Genomic DNA, 17,950 nt, shown 5'->3' on the forward strand with positions numbered 1-17,950 from the left:
TGTCCGTCACTAGTCTGTCTCCTGTGATGGAGATGGTGAGGTCCAGAAACGGGAGGGAGATGTCAGAGATAGTCCAGGTATATTTAAGGGCAGGATGGAAATTGGAGGTGAAGTGTATGAAGTCAGTGAGTTCTGCATGGGTGCAAGAGGTAGCACCAATGCAGTCGTCGATGTAGCGGAGGTAGAGTTCGGGGATGGGGCCAGTGTACGTCTGGAACAGGGATTGTTCGAAGTACCCGACAAAGAGGCAGGCGTAGCTAGGGCCCATGCGAGTGCCCATAGCTACGCCTCTGGTTTGGAGGAAGTGGGAGGAGTCAAAGGAGAAGTTGTTGAGGGTAAGAACCAGCTCTGCTAGGTGGAGGAGAGTGTTGGTCGATGGGGATTGGCTGGTTCTACGGTCGAGGAAGAAACGGAGGGCTTCGAGACCATCCTTGTGGGGGATGGAGGTGTAGAGTGACTGGACATCCATGGTGAAAATGAGGGAGTGGGGGCCTGGGAACCGGAAGTTATCCAGGAGATGGAGAGCGTGTGAGGTGTCTTGGACGTAGGTGGGGAGGGATTTAACCAGGGGGGATAGGATGGAGTCGAGGTAGGTAGAGATAAGTTCGGTGGGGCATGAGCAGGCAGACAGTTGTGGTTGTGGATTTTGGGTAGGAGGTAGAATCGGGCCGTGCGGGGCTGGGGAACTATGAGATTGGAGGCACTGAGGGGTAGATCGCCGGAGGTGATGAGGTCGGTGATGGTGCTGCTGATAAAGGTCTGGTGTTTATCGGTGGGGTCATGGTCCAGGGATAGGTAGGAAGAGGTGTCTGATAGTTGTCGTCTGGCCTCGGTGCGGTAGAGGTCAGCACGCCAGACTACCACAGCCCCTCCCTTGTCAGCGGGTTTAATTATTAAGTCCGGGTTGTTGCGGAGTGAGTGGAGGGCTGCACGTTCAGGAGGGGAGAGGTTGGAGTTAGTCAGGGGAGTGGAAAATTTGAGGCGGCTGATGTCACGCCGGCAGTTTGAGATAAAAAGTTCTAGTGGGGGTAGTAGGCCATACTGGGGGGTAAAAGTGGAGGGGGTCCATTGGAGACCAAGTGGACCTGTTGGGCCCAAACCTCTCCTGCATTGGTGCAGCACCCTCTCCCAAAAATTTATCTGTCTCAGCATTGATTTATATCCAATGATTAAGCCTCCATGGTCTTCTAGGATGGAGAGTTCATCGAGGTACTGATCTAGGTGGCGCCTCGATAGAGTTTCTGCCTCACAGCGCCAGAGACCCAGGTTTGATCCTGACCACGGGTGCTGCCTGTACGGAGTTTGTACGTTCTCCCCGTGACCTGCGTGGGTTTTCTCCGGGTGCACCAGTCTCCTCCCTCACTCCGAAGACATACAGGTTTGCAGGTTAATTGGCTTTGGTAAAATTGTAAATTGTCCCATTGTCTAGTGTGTGTAGGCTAGTGTTAGTGTGTGGGGATCGCTGGTCGGCACAGACACCGTGGACCGAAGGTCCTGCTTCCACGCTGTATCTCTAAACTAAACTAAAGTAAATGTTTCAGGTCGGGATCCTTCTTCAGACTAGAAGCGTCATCTGTTCCGTTCCCTCCACAGATGTGCCTGAGCCGCTGAGTTCCTCCAGCACTTGTATTATGTAGGAGTAAGAGTTGAGTGATGAGCTGGCGATGGTGTTGGTTCAGGATCGACTGAGATGGTGGGCAGATTAAGACGTACCACTATCCGTTAATTACTTTGTGGGAGAGCAAATTTTATTTTTTTGTTAATTTTCATTTTTTATCAGTGTTAACTGGTTTACATTGGAAACATTAATATCATGTTCTATATTTCCAATCCTTTTTTTTAATGTCTTTTCATCCGATTTACGAAATGCGTAGGATTGTACTCTTCTAGCACCGCAGCAGACTGTTGAGCCCTTCATGCCTGTGCTAGCCCTTTTGACAAAGCGATCCAATGAGGCCCACTGCCCTTCAATTTTGTTTCCTTTATGCATCTATATACTAAAACTCGTTTGTTTTTGTTTGTTCCTGAACTACAGCCAAAACGGTACACGATAACGTGACAATTTTAGGCCCACCTTACTCACCGTCGTCCCTTTGGTGCTAATGGAAGAAGTTTCATTGAAATCGGTGTTATATTTTTAAAGTTATTCACATTTTAAAGTTTAAATTTATCTCCCAGGGAGGGAGGGGGAAGGGAGGGAGGGAGGGGGTGGAGGGAGGGGGGATGGGAGTGAAGGGGGAGAAGGGAGGATAAGGGGGGTTGGGGGGAGGGGAAATGGGATGGGAGGAAGGGAAGGGAGGGGGGTGGGGGAGGGGAGGAGGGAGGGGGTGGGAGGGGTGAGGGAGGGAGGGGAGGGGGAGGGAGGGGAGGGGGAGAGAGGAGGGAGGAGAGGGTGCTGCACCAATGCAGGAGAGGTTTGGGCTCAACGGGTCCACTTGGTCTAGTTGAGTATAGAAGTTGGGAGGTCATGTTGCAGTTGTATAAGACGTTGGTGAGACCGTATTTAGAGTATTGTGTTCAGTTCTGGGCACCATGTTATCGGAAAGATGTTGTCAAGCTGGAAAGGGTACGGAGAAGATTTATGAGGATGTTGCCAGGACTAGAGGGTGTGAGCTACAGTGAGAGATTGAATAGGCTGGGACTCTATTCCTTGGAGCGCAGGAGGATGAGGGGTGATCTTATAGAGGTGTATAAAATCATGAGAGGAATGGATCGGGTAGATGCACAGAATCTCTTGCCCAGAGTAGGGGAATCGAGGACCAGAGGACATAGGTTTAAGGTGAAGGGGAAAAAAATTAATAGGAATCTGAGGGGTAACATTTTCACACAAAGGGTGGTGGATGTATGGAACAAGCTGCCAGAGGAGGTAGTTGTGGCTGGGACTATCCCAACATTTAAGAAACAGTTAGACAGGTACATGGATAGGACAGGTTTGGAAGGATATGGACCAAGCGCAGGCAGGTGGGACTAGTGTAGCTGGCACATGTTGGGCGCTGTGGGTAAGTTGGGCCGAAGGGCCTGTTTCCACGCTGTATCACTCTGTGACTAGTGTATATGGGACATGTTGGCCAGTGTGGGCGAGTTGGGCTGAAGGGCCTGTTTCCACACTGTATCATGTAAGACTAGTGTAGCTGGGGCACTGTGGGCAAGTTGGGCTGAAGGGCCTGTTTCCACGCTGTATCACTCTAGACAATACATAATAGGAGCAGGAGTAGGCCATTCGGCTCTTCGAGCTAGCACCGCCATTCAATGTGATCATGGCTGATCATTCTCAATCAGTACCCCGTTCCTGCCTTCTCCCCATACCCCCTGACTCCGCTATCCTTAAGAGCTCTATCTAGCTCTCTCTTGAATGCATTCAGAGAATTGGCCTCCACTGCCTTCTGAGGCAGAGAATTCCACAGATTCACAACTCTCTGACTGAAAAAGATTTTCCTCATCTCCGTTCTAAATGGCCTACCCCTTATTCTTAAACTGTGTGGCCCCTTGTTCTGGACTCCCCCAACATTGGGAACATGTTTCCTGCCTCTAACGTGTCCAACCCCTTAATAATCTTATACGTTTCGATAAGATCCCCTCTCATCCTTCTAAATTCCAGTGTATATAAGCCTAGTCGCTCCAGTCTTTCAACATATGACAGTCCCGCCATTCCGGGAATTAACCTAGTAAACCTACGCTGCACGCCCTCAATAGCAAGAATATCTTTCCTCAAATTTGGAGACCAAAACTGCACACAGTACTCTAGGTGCAGTCTCACTAGGGCCCTGTACAACTGCAGAAGGACCTCTTTGCTCCTATACTCAACTCCTCTTGTTATGAAGGCCAACATTCCATTGGCTTTCTTCAGTGCCTGCTGTACCTGCATGCTTCCTTTCAGTGACTGATGCACTAGGACACCCAGATCTCGTTGTACGTCCCCTTTTCCTAACTTGACACCATTCAGATAATACTCTGCCTTCCTATTCTAACCTCCAAAGTGGATAACCTCACACTTATCCACATTAAACTGCATCTGCCATGCATCCGCCCACTCACACAACCTGTCCAAGTCACCCTGCAACCTCATAGCATCTTCCTCACAGTTCACACTACCACCCAGCTTTGTATCATCTGCAAATTTGCTAATGGTACTTTTAATCCCTTCATCCAAGTCATTAATGTATATTGTAAATAGCTGCGGTCCCAGCACCGAGCCTTGCGGTACCCCACTAGTTACTGCCTGCCATTCTGAAAGGGACCCATTTATCCCCACTCTTTGCTTTCTGTCTGTCAACCAATTTTTTATCCATGTCAATAACCTACCTCCAATACCATGTGCTCTAATTTTGCCCACTAATCTCCTATGTGGAACCTTGTCGAAGGCTTTCTGAAAGTCGAGGGGAAACCACATCCACCGGCTCTCCCCTGTCAATTTTCCTAGTTACATCCTCAAAGAATTCCAGAAGATTAGTCAAGCATGATTTCCCCTTCGTAAATCGATGCTGACTCGGAACGATCCTGTTACTACTATCCAAATGCTCCGCAATTTCGTCTTTTATAATTGACTCCAGCATCTTCCCCACCACTGATATAAGACTAACTGGTCTATAATTACCCGTTTTCTCTCTCCCTCCTTTCTTAAAAAGTGGGACAACATTAGCTACCCTCCAATCCACAGGAACTGATCCTGAATCTATAGAACATTGGAAAATGATCACCAATGCGTCCACAATTTCTAGAGCCACCTCCTTAAGTACCCTGGGATGCAGACCATCAAGCCCTGGGGATTTATCAGCCTTCAGTCCCATCAGTCTACCCAACACCATTTCCTGCCTAATGTGGATTTCCTTCAGTTCCTCCGTCACCCTAGGATCTCTGGCCACTAGAACATCTGGGAGATTGCTTGTATCTTCCTTAGTGAAGACAGATCCAAAGTACCGGTTCAACTTGTCTGCCATTTCCTTGTTCCCCATAATAAATTCCCCTGCTTCTGTCTTCAAGGGACCCACATTTGCCTTGACTATTTTTTTCCTCTTTACATACCTAAAAAAGCTTTTACTATCCTCCTTTATATAATTGGCTAGTTTACCCTCGTACCTCATCTTTTCTCCCCGTATTGCCTTCTTAGTCATCTTCTGTTGCTCTTTAAAAGAGTCCAATCCTCTGGCTTCCCACTCTTCTTTCCTTTGTTGTACTTCTTCTCTTTTATTTTTATGCTGTCCTTGACTTCCCTTGTCAGCCACGGGTGCCTCTTACTCCCCTTAGAATCTTTCCTCCTCTTTGTGATAAATTGATCCTGCAACTTCTGCATTATTCCCAGGAATACCTGCCATTGCTGTTCCACCGTCTTCCCTGCTAGGGCCTCCTTCCAGTCAATTCTGGCCAGCTCCTGCCTCATGCCTCTGTAATCCCCTTTGCTATACTGTAATACTGACACTTCCGATTTTCCCTTCTCCCTCTCAATTTGTAGAGTAAAACTTATTATATTGTGATCACTGCCTCCTAATGGCTCTTTTACCTCGAGTCCCCTTATCAGATCAGGTTCATTACACAACACTAAATCCAGAATTGCCTTCTCCCTAGTAGGCTCCAGTACAAGCTGTTCTAAGAATCCATCTCGGAGGCACTCCACAAACTCTCTTTCCTGGGGTCCATTACCAACCTGATTTTCCCAGTCTACCTGCATGTTGAAATCTCCCATAACCACCGTAGCATTACATTTGCGACATGCCAATTTTAACTCTTGATTCAACTTGCACCCTATGTCGAGGCTACTGTTTGGGGGCCTGTAGATAACTCCCATTAGGGTCTTTTTACCCTTACAATTCCTCATTTCTATCCATACTGATTCAACATCTCCTGATTCTATGTCATCCCTTGCAAAGGAGTGAATATCATTCCTCATCAACAGAGCGACCCCACCCCCTCTGCCCAGCTGTCTGTCTTTTCTATACGTTGTGTACCCCTGAATATTCAGTTCCCAGCCCTGGTCCTTTTGTAGCCATGTCTCAGTGATTCCCACAACATCATACTTGCCAATGTCTAACTGAGCCTCAAGCTCATCCACTTTATTTTTTATACTTCACACATTTAAATACAACACTTTAATAGTAAGATTAAATGAGAACTTACCAGTTCGAAGTTTGATCTGTATTTTATGAGGAGTTACGATGAGGGACTACGTGAAGACCCCGTCCAGCACGCATGCGCGACATTCTTCAAAGCAGCGGTGTGGATTCACAGAAAAAACACAATGATTGAAATAAACATAGTAAAGAAAGGATAAGAACTTAATTACCAGTTGATCTGTATAAAAGAGGGTGGGAGCGGAGGGCACGTAGTCCCTCATCGTAACTCCTCATAAAATACAGATCAAACTTCGAACTGGTAAGTTCTCATTTAATCTTACTATTTTATTTCGGAGTCACGTGAGTGACTACGTGAAGACTTCAAAGCTCTGTGATTCCGAACCGTGTACCAGCTCATGCTTCACTCACTGTCTGAAGACCTTAGAGGGAGGAAGTATGTTATCGCAATCAAGAACCCTGTTTGTGAACAAAAAAGGTTTATTAATGACAACAAAGAACAGAGAGCTCCCCAGGGCTCAAATTAAATATTATCTGCAGACTCTAAAATTCTGTCTGCAAATGTAGCAGGTTGCGCCAGCGGTTTATTATAAAACCTTTGGAAAGTTCTTTCCGAGGACCATCCTGGTCTGGCCAGAATATGGTCGATAGGCACGTCCATTCGACTAGCCGCCGACGTAGATGCAGCCCTGGTGGAGTGAGATTTGTAAACATTAGTATTCACTCCTGCGGACTTAAGCACCTGCTTGAGCCACCTTGAAATGGTTTGGCTCGTCACCTGACCATGAGGCTTCTTGTGGCTTATCCATAAGGCTTTTTCTCTCCCTCTTAAGTTGTATGTTGTGTCTATGTAATTGGCGAGATGGGTCTTGGCACACAGCCGTGGGTCAGATGAATATGCCCAGAACTCCATGACTGGAGGCGTGGTACCTGGTCTAGTTTGTTTGACCAGTCCCTGAATATGGAATGTGAAACAGTCCAATGACTCTGTCATGCTGTCCAGCCTCAGAAGGTGGAGGGACTGTACCCTTTGAGCTGACACTGGTGCCATGAGCATGACTGATTTCAGTGTAAGTTGTTCCAGCGTGAGTGCCCTGGGCGGTGGCCATCCCCTAAGGTACGTCAGCACAATGCTGACATCCCAGATCTGAGTGTACCTTGGTCTGGGGGAATTGGTGTTAAAAAATGCACCTCATGATTTTTACCACTAATGGATGGGACCCCAAAGTCAGTTGTCCTGCTGCTGGAACCAAATAAGCTGACAACGCACTCCTGGCTGTATTTATGGCGCTGTAGCTGAGTCCTTCCCGATGTAATCCAACCAGGAACTCCACAACACTGGTGGCTGTCGCTGTAGTGTAGGTAGTTCCTGTTTTGGAGCAATACCGTTCCCATTTCCTTATGTTGGTCAGGTATTGTCTCCTGGTGGACTCCCGGTGGGATGCGGTCATCTGTTGATGGCGTCCTCAGACAGTCCCAGGCCCAGTAGAGGTCTTTTTAGAATCTGCAAGCCAGGAGATTGACTCTGTCATGGCACGGGTGACTAATGCCTGACACTGGGTGGATTAATAATTCCGGACTGCTGGGGAATTCCAACGGTGTTTCGACAGCCATGTCGAGGGCCACTGGGAACCATGGCTGTGTAGGCCAGTCGGGTGTTATCAAGATTCCTGAAGCGGAATCCAATTGAATCTTGCGTGACAGCCGACTGATGAGGCAGAAGGGAGGAAAAGCATAAAAGAACATTTTCCCCCAATGCAGCGTGAATGCATCAACTGCTGCTGCCTCAGGGTCTGGTTCCCAAGCGACATATGTTGGTACCTGGTGATTCAGCCTGGATGCAAATAGGTCGATATCTGGTGTGCCATATTGCTTTGTAATTTCGGCAAATACTTTGGGATTTAACATCCATTCGATGTTATCGTTAAATTTGCGTGACCTGGTGTCTGCCACTGTATTTTGCTTACCTGGTAGGTAAGTTGCTGATAACCAAGTATGTCTTTCGACACACCATTGCCAGATTAGGTTGACCAATTTGTCACACGATATCGATTTTACACCACCCATGTGTTTGATATAAGCCACCACCGTGGTATTATCTAATTGCAACCGGACATGTGCATGATGCGTATTAGATGAATATGCTTTTAAACCATAAAACGCACCCAACATTTCTAAATAGTTGATACCCCGTGTCTGTAGGCAAGATGATTTAGAATTAGTCCATCTGCCCCCTGTGCTGGATTGCATGTTAGTTGCTCCCCAGCCCAAAGCACTGGCATCCGTTTGCATGGTTAATACTGGGTTGGTTATTATTATGGGACTGGAACTGAGCCTAATGTTCCTTGTCCACCATTGTAACTCTGGAATGGATTCAGCAGTTAAATACATGGCTCGGTCAAAGTGACCTGAGTTTTGCTTTAGTGCGTGCACTTTTGCTCTTTGTAAATTTTTGGTAGTGCAAAGGTCCAAATTGTACAGCTGGAAAAGCTGCTACCATTTTACCAAACTCTAGCTACCTGCCGTATGGTTGGCTGACGTTTATTCATTAGTTCGTGGCATGATAGTGCCAATTCTGATGCTTTCCCCTTCGGCAGAGTTACAAACATGCGAACAGTATCAATCGTAAATCCAAGATAGTCCATGGTAGTGGACGGTGTAAAATTGGATTTATCTGGATGTATGACAAACCCCAAAGTTTCAAACAAACGTTTGGTAAGGCTTTAAATTGCCATAGCTGTTTCATCCAGATAAACTTTAAGTATTTACGATGCTCCTTGTGTATGGGTACTGAGTAGTAAGCATCTTTTAAATCAATGCCTGCTAGAAAGTACCCTCTAGAAATCAAAAGTCTGGCGGTTTCAAAAGTTTCCATCTTGAAATGTGTATAGTTAACTGACTCGTTAAACGTAGTTAAGTCAATGATGATGCGACATCCACCATCTTTTTTAGTTTTAGTGAAAATATTAGACACAAATTCCAAAGGTTCATGTTTTGTTCTTTCAATGACACCTTTTGCTAGTAGCCTCATAAGTTCAGCTTGACCCTCTTGTTTCTCTTTGAGTGAGAGGGTGAATACCCTTTGGGGTATAAGCTGAACTGGCGGAATATTTTTATGAACAAAGTCAATTTTATAGCCATGAATGCAGCTTAGTATTTACTTGTCATTAATGATGGTTTCCCATGCATCCAAAAACCAGTGCAATCTCCCCCCTGATAGTATAGAGCCCGTACTGGTCATATGCTGAGAGGGACCAGACCCACCTACCTCCATGGTTACTGGTGCTACTTCTGCCTCTTCGCTGGACGATGAGGTGTCTGCTGGGCTGTAGAGGCCTGCTGTTGGCGTTGATGTTGTTGGGGGTGGCACATTTTCCATGGGGTCCGCTCTGGGCCCTGGCCTAAAAAAGGCTTACGGGGAATGGTTGCGGGCCCCGAGCTTTCACCAGTCCCATATGGTGGTCGACGACTGGTGGACGCCGTGGGGTACTGCCGCCTGGGTTTGTTGGGTCTGCTCGGTCCTAAACCTGCCCTCACGAGACCAAAGGTCTTGGACTCTTCCTCTAGGTCTTTCACCTTTTTTGGAAGGTCCTTTACAAAAAGCAGAATTGGAGGTTCTGAACCCGGTGTTTTGCAAGCCTGCAAACTTAGGGTTGAGGGCAGGCTTGATGATCTCATATTGAGTGGTGCACAGCAGAGCTAATGTATCTTGCTGATTTGTGGAGATGTCCACACCATCAATGGACCGAGCATATGATTTTCTGGAGCTTCAACTCCAGGTTCCTGATGTTCTGCCCCAGATGTCCCCAAATTTGGCTGTTTACAGCTGGTACATTCAATGATGTACAATTTTCTGGGGCTGAATATAGTTTAAGAGCCTCATTGACCACCCGTTCTTGTAGGGGTTTTGAGGACAGGTGGTCAATGCTGGCTGCAAGTTTTTGGCTCTAAAAGCCGACCCCCTCGTGGAATGACCACGTAGCGGTTGACCACACCCAGCAGCTCTTCCTGATCCTGTACACCCTGCGTACTCCGGAGATCTTCAGCCAAGAACCCATCTTGTTGACCAGCCCAGACCTGGTCGCCAATGCTGCCTTCAAAAGAAGGTGAGGCAATGGCCAGTGCCACAAAGGGCACTGCGGGAGTGCCTGGGCGCTCTGGGCCCTCCCTTGGCGAGTCTGCTGCTGCTCTCTCAGCAGATCTCGCTGGAGCATTTGCTCCATAAGCCGTTTGGCTTTAGGCGGCTGCCAGTGCCGCTGTGTAGCGGTGTGGCATCTTCATCCGAAACGTCGGACACTACCGCCCGGTTCTGGCTGCAGGTACCTCCAGCTCGCTGCTCAGGCTGCACTAGCGGTGCTGGGCTCGGCTCGGTAGTTGCTGCCGCCTCTTGCCCCCCCTCCAAAGAACGTTCCTCAACGGAAGACGAACGGGGGCAAGCTGAAATTTCTTTCCTCTGGTCTTGCTCATCTTGTGTACCTAAAGCAGACCAGAGAAAATACTCACGGCCACGGTAGACTTACCTGTCGGCCCGACTTTTTAGTTTGTAGCGGGAGCACCTTGAACTCCCGTTCGTCGCGGGTGCACTGCGTGAACGCTAATGTCGCGCATGCGTGCTGGACGGGGTCTTCACGTAGTCACTCACGTGACTCCGAAATAAAATTTCGGTATTCACTTCCCCTCTCACACCGGTCACAATTGGCCCTGACACTCTCTTATCCCTTCTAGAACTTCCCTTCCCATCTATTTGAGAGTCCTTTGCATTTTCTCCTGTATTCGCTTCCCCTTTAACTCCATCTTCATATTCCCAGTTTGTCAACCCCTTCCCCCCCACTACTTAGTTTAAAGCCACACGTGTAGCACTAGCAAACCTGCCTGCCAGAATGTTGGTCCCCCTGCTGTTAAGGTGTAACCTGTCCCTCTTGTACAGGTCACCCCTACCCCAGAAGAGATCCCAGTGGTCTAGAAATCTAAATTCCTGCTCCCTGCACTAGCTCTATGACTAGTGTAGTTGGGACATGTTGGGCGGTGTATGCAAGTTGGACTGAAGGGCCTGTTTCCACACTGTATCACTCTATGACTCTATGAAGGGCCTGTTTCCACACTGTATCACTCTGTGACTCTATGAAGGGCCTGTTTCCACACTGTATCACTCTGTGACTCTATGAAGGGCCTGTTTCCACACTGTATCACTCTGTGACTCTATGAAGGGCCTGTTTCCACACTGTATCACTCTGTGACTCTATGAAGGGCCTGTTTCCACACTGTATCACTCTGTGACTCTATGAAGGGCCTGTTTCCACACTGTATCACTCTGTGACTCTATGAAGGGCCTGTTTCCACACTGTGTCACTCTGTGACTCCATGACTCTATTCAAACAATTCCTGTTTGAAAGTGGTTGGTGAACTTCTTCCACCACCCCATCGTGGCTCACACTCCACGCTGTCCAGAGGTCTCGCGTGTAAGCTGGGAAGTGGGGGCATTTACCCGGGCGCCGCCTCTAAGATCTTTGCCCTTTGCTGTCCGCAGGTGGCGTGCATGCAGTTCATCAATATCGTGGTCCACTCTGTGGAGGACATGAACTTCCGGGTCCACCTGCAGTTCGAGTTCACCAAGCTGGGTCTGGACGAGTTCCTGGAGGTGAGTGTGAAGCAAAGATACTAGAGGAACAAGAAAGACCACTCGACCCTAAAAACCGTAGTATGTCACGGCGCCATTTTAGTCGGCAGAAACTTGCAGAAACATTTAAAAAGAAAAATAACAACAATCTGTGAATTGATAGATGAGATATATTCTGCATTTTTATGGTATCATCACACATACTGTTCCCCCAAAACACTGATTACACTGCGAGAGGCAGAGCGAACGGCGGGTTTTGCCTACTAAAATGGCGGACGTTCCGCCCCTTTGCGTACTACACTTCAGTATAGGCGATTTCAACGGAGTGGTTCATCTTGTTCCTCTAGTATCTTTGGTGTGAAGGGAGACCATTGTACAACAGCAGAACCCAGTGCTGGGAATGTACTGGAAAGAACTGCAGATGCTGGTTTAAATTGAAGGTAGACACAAAATGCTGGAGTAACTCAGTAGGTCAGGCAGCATCTCTGGAGAGAAGGAATGGGTGATGTTTCGAGTCGAGACCCTTTGTCAGACTCATTCCTTCTCTCCATAGATGCTGCCTGACCTGCTGAGTTACTCCAGCACTCTGTGAAACGTCACCTATCCATGTTCTCCACAGATGCTGCCTGACCCGCTGAGTTACTCCAGCACTCTGTGAAACGTCACCTATCCATGTTCTCCAGAGATGCTCCCTGACCCGCTGAGTTACTCCAGCACTCTGTGAAACGTCACCTATCCATGTTCTCCAGAGATGCTGCCTGACCCGCTGAGTTACTCCAGCACTCTGTGAAACGTCACCTATCCATGTTCTCCACAGATGCTGCCTGACCCGCTGAGTTACTCCAGCACTCTGTGAAACGTCACCTATCCATGTTCTCCACAGATGCTGCCTGACCCGCTGAGTTACTCCAGCACTCTGTGAAACGTCACCTATCCATGTTCTCCACAGATGCTGTCTGACCCGCTGAGTTACTCCAGCACTCTGTGTCTATCTTCAATTTAAACCAGCATCTGCAGTTCTTTCCAGTTAAGTCCCTCCCACAAAAGGCAGAGTGCTTGTTTACAATCAAATTCAGACATGTTCGCTACTTCTCTGTGCAGTCTCCAAAATGACCCCGAATACGTGGGTGGAAAATTCTGTCCTGTTCAGCAGAGCTTGAAATCCGTCCACATCAGTGTTGCTCACATTCCACACAAGGTCATTGGCCTTGTCACCCTTGCATGCTTGCCTTGGAAATGCACACCAGCTACTGAGAGGACTCTCAGCCTGTTCCTGCATCCCTGATGTTCAGGGAGGAACTGCAGATGCTGGTTTACGCCGAAGACAGACACAAAGTGCTGGAGTAACTCAGCGGGGCAGGCAGCATCTCTGGAGAGAAGGAATGGGTGATGTTTCGGGTCGAGACCCCTCTTCAGACTGACAATAGACAATAGACAATAGACAATAGGTGCAGGAGTAGGCCATTCAGCCCTTCGAGTCAGCACCGCCATTCAATGCGATCATGGCTGATCACTCTCAATCAGTACCCCGTTCCTGCCTTCTCCCCATACCCCCTAACTCCGCTATCCTTAAGAGCTCTATCCAGCTCTCTCTCGAAAGCATCCAACGAACTGGCCTCCACTGCCTTCTGAGGCAGAGAATTCCACACCTTCACCACTCTCTGACTGAAAAAGTTCTTCCTCATCTCCGTTCTAAATGGCCTACCCCTTATTCTTAAACTGTGGCCCCTTGTTCTGGACTCCCCCAACATTGGGAACATGTTAGCTGCCTCTAATGTGTCCAATCCCCTAATTATCTTATATGTTTCAATAAGATCCCCCCTCATCCTTCTAAATTCCAGTGTATACAAGCCCAATCGCTCCAGCCTTTCAACATACGACAGTCCCGCCATTCCGGGAATTAACCTAGTGAACCTACGCTGCACGCCCTCCATAGCAAGAATATCCTTCCTCAAATTTGGAGACCAAAACTGCACACAGTACTCCAGGTGCGGTCTCACCAGGGCCCGGTACAACTGTAGAAGGACCTCTTTGCTCCTATACTCAACTCCTCTTGTTACGAAGGCCAACATTCCATTGGCTTTCTTCACTGCCTGCTGTACCTGCATGCTTCCTTTCATTGACTGATGCACTAGGACACCCAGATCTCGTTGAACTCCCCCTCCTCCTAACTTGACACCATTCAGATAATAATCTGCCTTTCTATTCTTGCTTCCAAAGTGAATAACCTCACACTTATCTACATTAAACTGCATCTGCCATGTATCCGCCCACTCACACAACCTGTCCAAGTCACCCGGAAGCCTTATTGCATCTTCCTCACAATTCACACTACCCCCCAACTTAGTATCATCTGCAAATTTGCTAATGGTACTTTTAATCCCTTCGTCTAAGTCATTAATGTATATCGTAAATAGCTGGGGACCCAGCACCGAACCTTGCGGTACCCCACTGGTCACTGCCTGCCATTCCGAAAGGGACCCATTTATCCCCACTCTTTGCTTTCTGTCTGTCAACCAATTTTCTATCCATGTCAGTGAGAGTGAGGGGAGAGGGGAACTAGAGGTGTGAAAAGGTGCAGAACAAATCAGAGCTGTCCGATGACTCCATCCCTGACGATGGTCTCAATTGGTTTCCCCCCCCCCCCTCAGAAATCCAAGCACACAGAGAGCGATAAGCTGCAGGTTCAGATCCAGGCCTATATGGACAACGTGTTTGACGTGGGTGGTCTACTGGAGGATGCCGAGACCAAGAACGCAGCCTTGGAGAAGGTGGATGAACTGGAAGAACACATGTCGCACGTGAGTGAATGGCCTTCAATCTTGACCTTTGTTCTCTGACCTATCTCTCCTTTTGCGTAGACGGATGGTGGTTTCCATCAACTCAAATCCCACGGCCTGCGGGCCTGAGATGGGCCTTCAGACGAGGCCTCTCCTCTGATGTCCCACTCAGGGGTGTAATGCTGAGGCTGGTCAGGCTGCATTTTGAATGCTGAGAGCAATTTTGGGCCCCATATCTGAGGAAGGATGTGCTGCCTCTGGAGAGGCTCCAGAGGAGGTTTACAAGAATGATCGCAGGAATGAGTGGGTTAACATATGATGAGCGTTTGTCGGCACTGGGCCTGTACTCGCTGGAGTTTAGAAGGATGAGGGGGGACCTCATTGAAATGTACAGAATAGTGAAAGGCCTGGATAGAGTGGATGTGGAGAGGATGTTTCCACCAGTGGGAGAGTCTAGGAATAGAGGTCTTTCCCTCAAAATTAAAGGACGTTCCTTTAAGAACGAGATGAGGAGAAATTTCTTTAGTCAGAGGGTGGTGAATCTGTGGGATTCATTGCCACAGATGGCTGTGAAGGCCAAGTCAGTGGATATTTTTTAAGGCAGAATTGGATAGATTCTTGATTCGTACAGGTGTTATGGGGCGAAGGCAGGACATTGGGGTTAGAGGGGAGAGACAGATCAGCCATGATTGATTGGCGGAGTAGACTTGATGGGCCGAATGGCCAAATTCTGCTCCTATCACTGATGACCTTTTGACCTCATGAGATGGTTTGCAATCGATTTCTTGAGCCAGCAAGCAGTGAAATAGCAACAGTTGTTGTGTGATGATGCGAGGGTTGGGAACACCATGGATCTGGTGGTCCTGGGCAGGTTTGTGGCTGGTGCTGGGCTCTGGGGTGATTGTTTCGTCAAGCTGAAACATGAAAGCCAAGAAGTAGTTCCATCCATGGAGTGGTTTACTGCTGAACGTCAATGCTCCACATCATTGCTGGCTGTCGTGTTTTCCCCACGTTATCCATGAGAGGTCCAAGCCTGCAGCCCTCACTGGACACGGCAGGAGAATGGGGTTGAGAGGGGAGAGATAAATCAGTCATGATTGGATGGCGGAGTAGACTCGAAGGGCCGAATGGCCTAATTCTGCTCCTATTACTTGTGAACTCAGTGATGTGGACGGCGTATTGGCTCCACCATAGGCCGCCCTGGGTTCCACTGCGGGGTTTTTGTGGGTGTGATTTGAACACGTGTCTGGAGACGGACTGGCCACCAGTGAGAAAGCCCTGTTGTCGCTCCTACAACCTTCCGTAAGGTCCGAATGTCTGGATTCGTGTTCTTGGCTGAATTGTACCTCGAGCAGTTTCAGAATCCTAGACGTAGCAAACCCACATCGCAAAAATACGTCCGCCTTCTGAGAAGCGAACGAGACTTTGCCTCAGGTGTGCAGGAAGGAAGGAACTGCAGATGCTAGTGTACACCGAAGATAGGCACAAAATGCCGGAGTAACTCAGCGGGACGGGCAGCATGCCCGGAGAGAAGGAATGGGTGACGTTTCGGGTCGAGACCCTGCTCCAGTCTGAAGAAGGGTCCCGACCAGTAACGTCACCTATCCATGTTCTCCAGAGATGCTGCCTGTCCCGCTGAGTTACTCCAGCACTCTGTGTCCGTGTTCGGGGTCTTGTCTCACACGTGTTGAAGCTGGGACTCTCATCTTTCCTCCCAGTTAGCGGAGAAGCTTCAGGACCTGGAGAATGAAAACATGATGAGGGTGGCAGAACTGGAAAAGCAGTTGCTCTATCAAGACAACGAACTGGAAACGATTAAGGTAGGATTTGTTGGCTGAGATATGGTTGCCTTTTGCTTCCAGTGAGGGTAACAGAATTACATAAAGTGAGAAGGATATCCATCATGGTCCAACTAATGGCTTGACATTTACCATTGCAATTATCTCCTTTGTGACTCTTTGGGTTCCATGTACTGTAGATGGCTCCAGTCCCTCTGAGCATTCAGTCTCCAAAGGCAGGACAGAACGAGAAGATTTGAGTATAAGAGCAAGGAGGTCCTTCTGCAGTTGTACAGGGCCCTGGTGAGACCACATCTGGAGTACTGTGTGCAGTTTTGGTCTCCTAATTTGAGGAAGGACGTCCTTGCTATTGAGGCAGTGCAGTGTAGGTTCCCAGGTTAATCCCTGGGATGGTGGGACTGTCATATGAGGAAAGATTGGAAAGACTGGGCTTGTATTCACTGGAGTTTAGAAGGATGAGAAGGATCTTATAGAGACGTATAAAATGATAAAAGGACTGGACAGGAAAAATGTTCCCAATGTTGGGGGAGTCCAGAACCAGGGGCCACAGTAAAACTGAGGTGAGAAGAAACTTTTTCACCTAGAGCGTTGTGAATTTGTGGAATTCTCTGCCACAGAGGGCAGTGGAGGCCAATTCACTGGATGAATTTAAAAGAGAGTTAGATAGAGCTCTAGGGGCTAGTGGAATCAAGGGATATGGGGAGAAGGCAGGCACGGGTTATTGATTGTGGATGATCAGCCATGATCACAATTAATGGCGGTGCTGGCTCAAAGGGTCGAATGGCCTCCTCCTGCACCTATTTTCTATGTTTCTATGTTTCTGTGACATAGTAGATTGCTTTGGACAGTGTACGTTGTGGAATAGTAAGATACCAGGAGCCTGGATCATTGATCTGGAGGCAGGGGTTTGAGCCTCACCAAGGCAGCTGGAGAATTTCAATTCAAGTCATTGGGTGGAGGGTGAGTGTGGCTGGGAGGGGGTGTGGGAGGGGGTGTGGGTGTGGGTGGGGGTGTGGGAGGGGGTGGGAGGTGGTGTGGGTGTGGGTGGGGTGTGAGAGGGGGTGTGGGTGGGGTGTGGGTGGGAAGGGGGGGTGGGTGGAGGGTGTGGGTGTGGGTGGGGTGTGAGAAGGGGTGGGGTTGTGGGAGGGGGTGTTGGTGGGGGTGGAGGGGGTTATGGGAGGGGGTGTGGGTGGGGGAGTGGGAGTGGGTGGGGTTGTGGGAGGGGGTGTGGGAGTGGGAGGGGGTGTGGGTGTGGGTGGGGTTGTGGGAGGAGGTGTGGGAGGGGGTGTGGGTGTGGGTGGGGTTGTGGGAGGGGGTGTGGGTGTGGGTGGGGTTGTGGGAGGGGGAGTGGGAGGGGGTGTGGGTGTGGGTGGGTTTGTGGGAGGGGGTGTGGGAGTGGGATAGGGTGTGGGTGTGGGAGGGGGTGGGAGGGGGAGTGGGTGGGGTTGTGGGAGTGGGGGTGGGGGTGGGAGGGGGTGTGGGAGTGGGTGGGGGTGGGAGGGGGAGTGGGTGGGGTTGTGGGAGTGGGTATGGGTGGGGGTGTGGGAGCGGGTGTGGGAAGGTGTGTGGGTGTGGGATGGGGAGTGGGTGGGGGTGGAGGGGTGGGTGGGGGGTGTGGGTGGGGGTGTGGGTGGGGTTGTGGGAGGGGGTGTGAGAGCGGGTGTGGGGGTGGGAGGGGGAGTGGGTGGG

At 49.1% G+C, this 17,950-nt stretch overlaps 1 protein-coding gene across 1 annotated transcript in view; it reads left to right on the forward strand.

Annotated features, from left to right (window-relative positions):
- The window catches only part of fmnl3 (formin-like 3), a 210,896-nt gene that overhangs the window by 149,284 nt on the left and 43,662 nt on the right, over positions 1-17,950 (forward strand). The window contains exons 11-13 of the mRNA XM_078431548.1: positions 11,593-11,703; positions 14,334-14,483; positions 16,181-16,282. Of these exons, the coding sequence (XP_078287674.1) occupies positions 11,593-11,703; positions 14,334-14,483; positions 16,181-16,282 (363 nt within the window). The remainder of the gene's footprint in view (positions 1-11,592; positions 11,704-14,333; positions 14,484-16,180; positions 16,283-17,950) is intronic.

Source organism: Rhinoraja longicauda, chromosome 42 (assembly GCF_053455715.1).
Source record: "Rhinoraja longicauda isolate Sanriku21f chromosome 42, sRhiLon1.1, whole genome shotgun sequence".
Classification (NCBI taxonomy): Eukaryota; Metazoa; Chordata; class Chondrichthyes; order Rajiformes; family Arhynchobatidae; genus Rhinoraja; species Rhinoraja longicauda.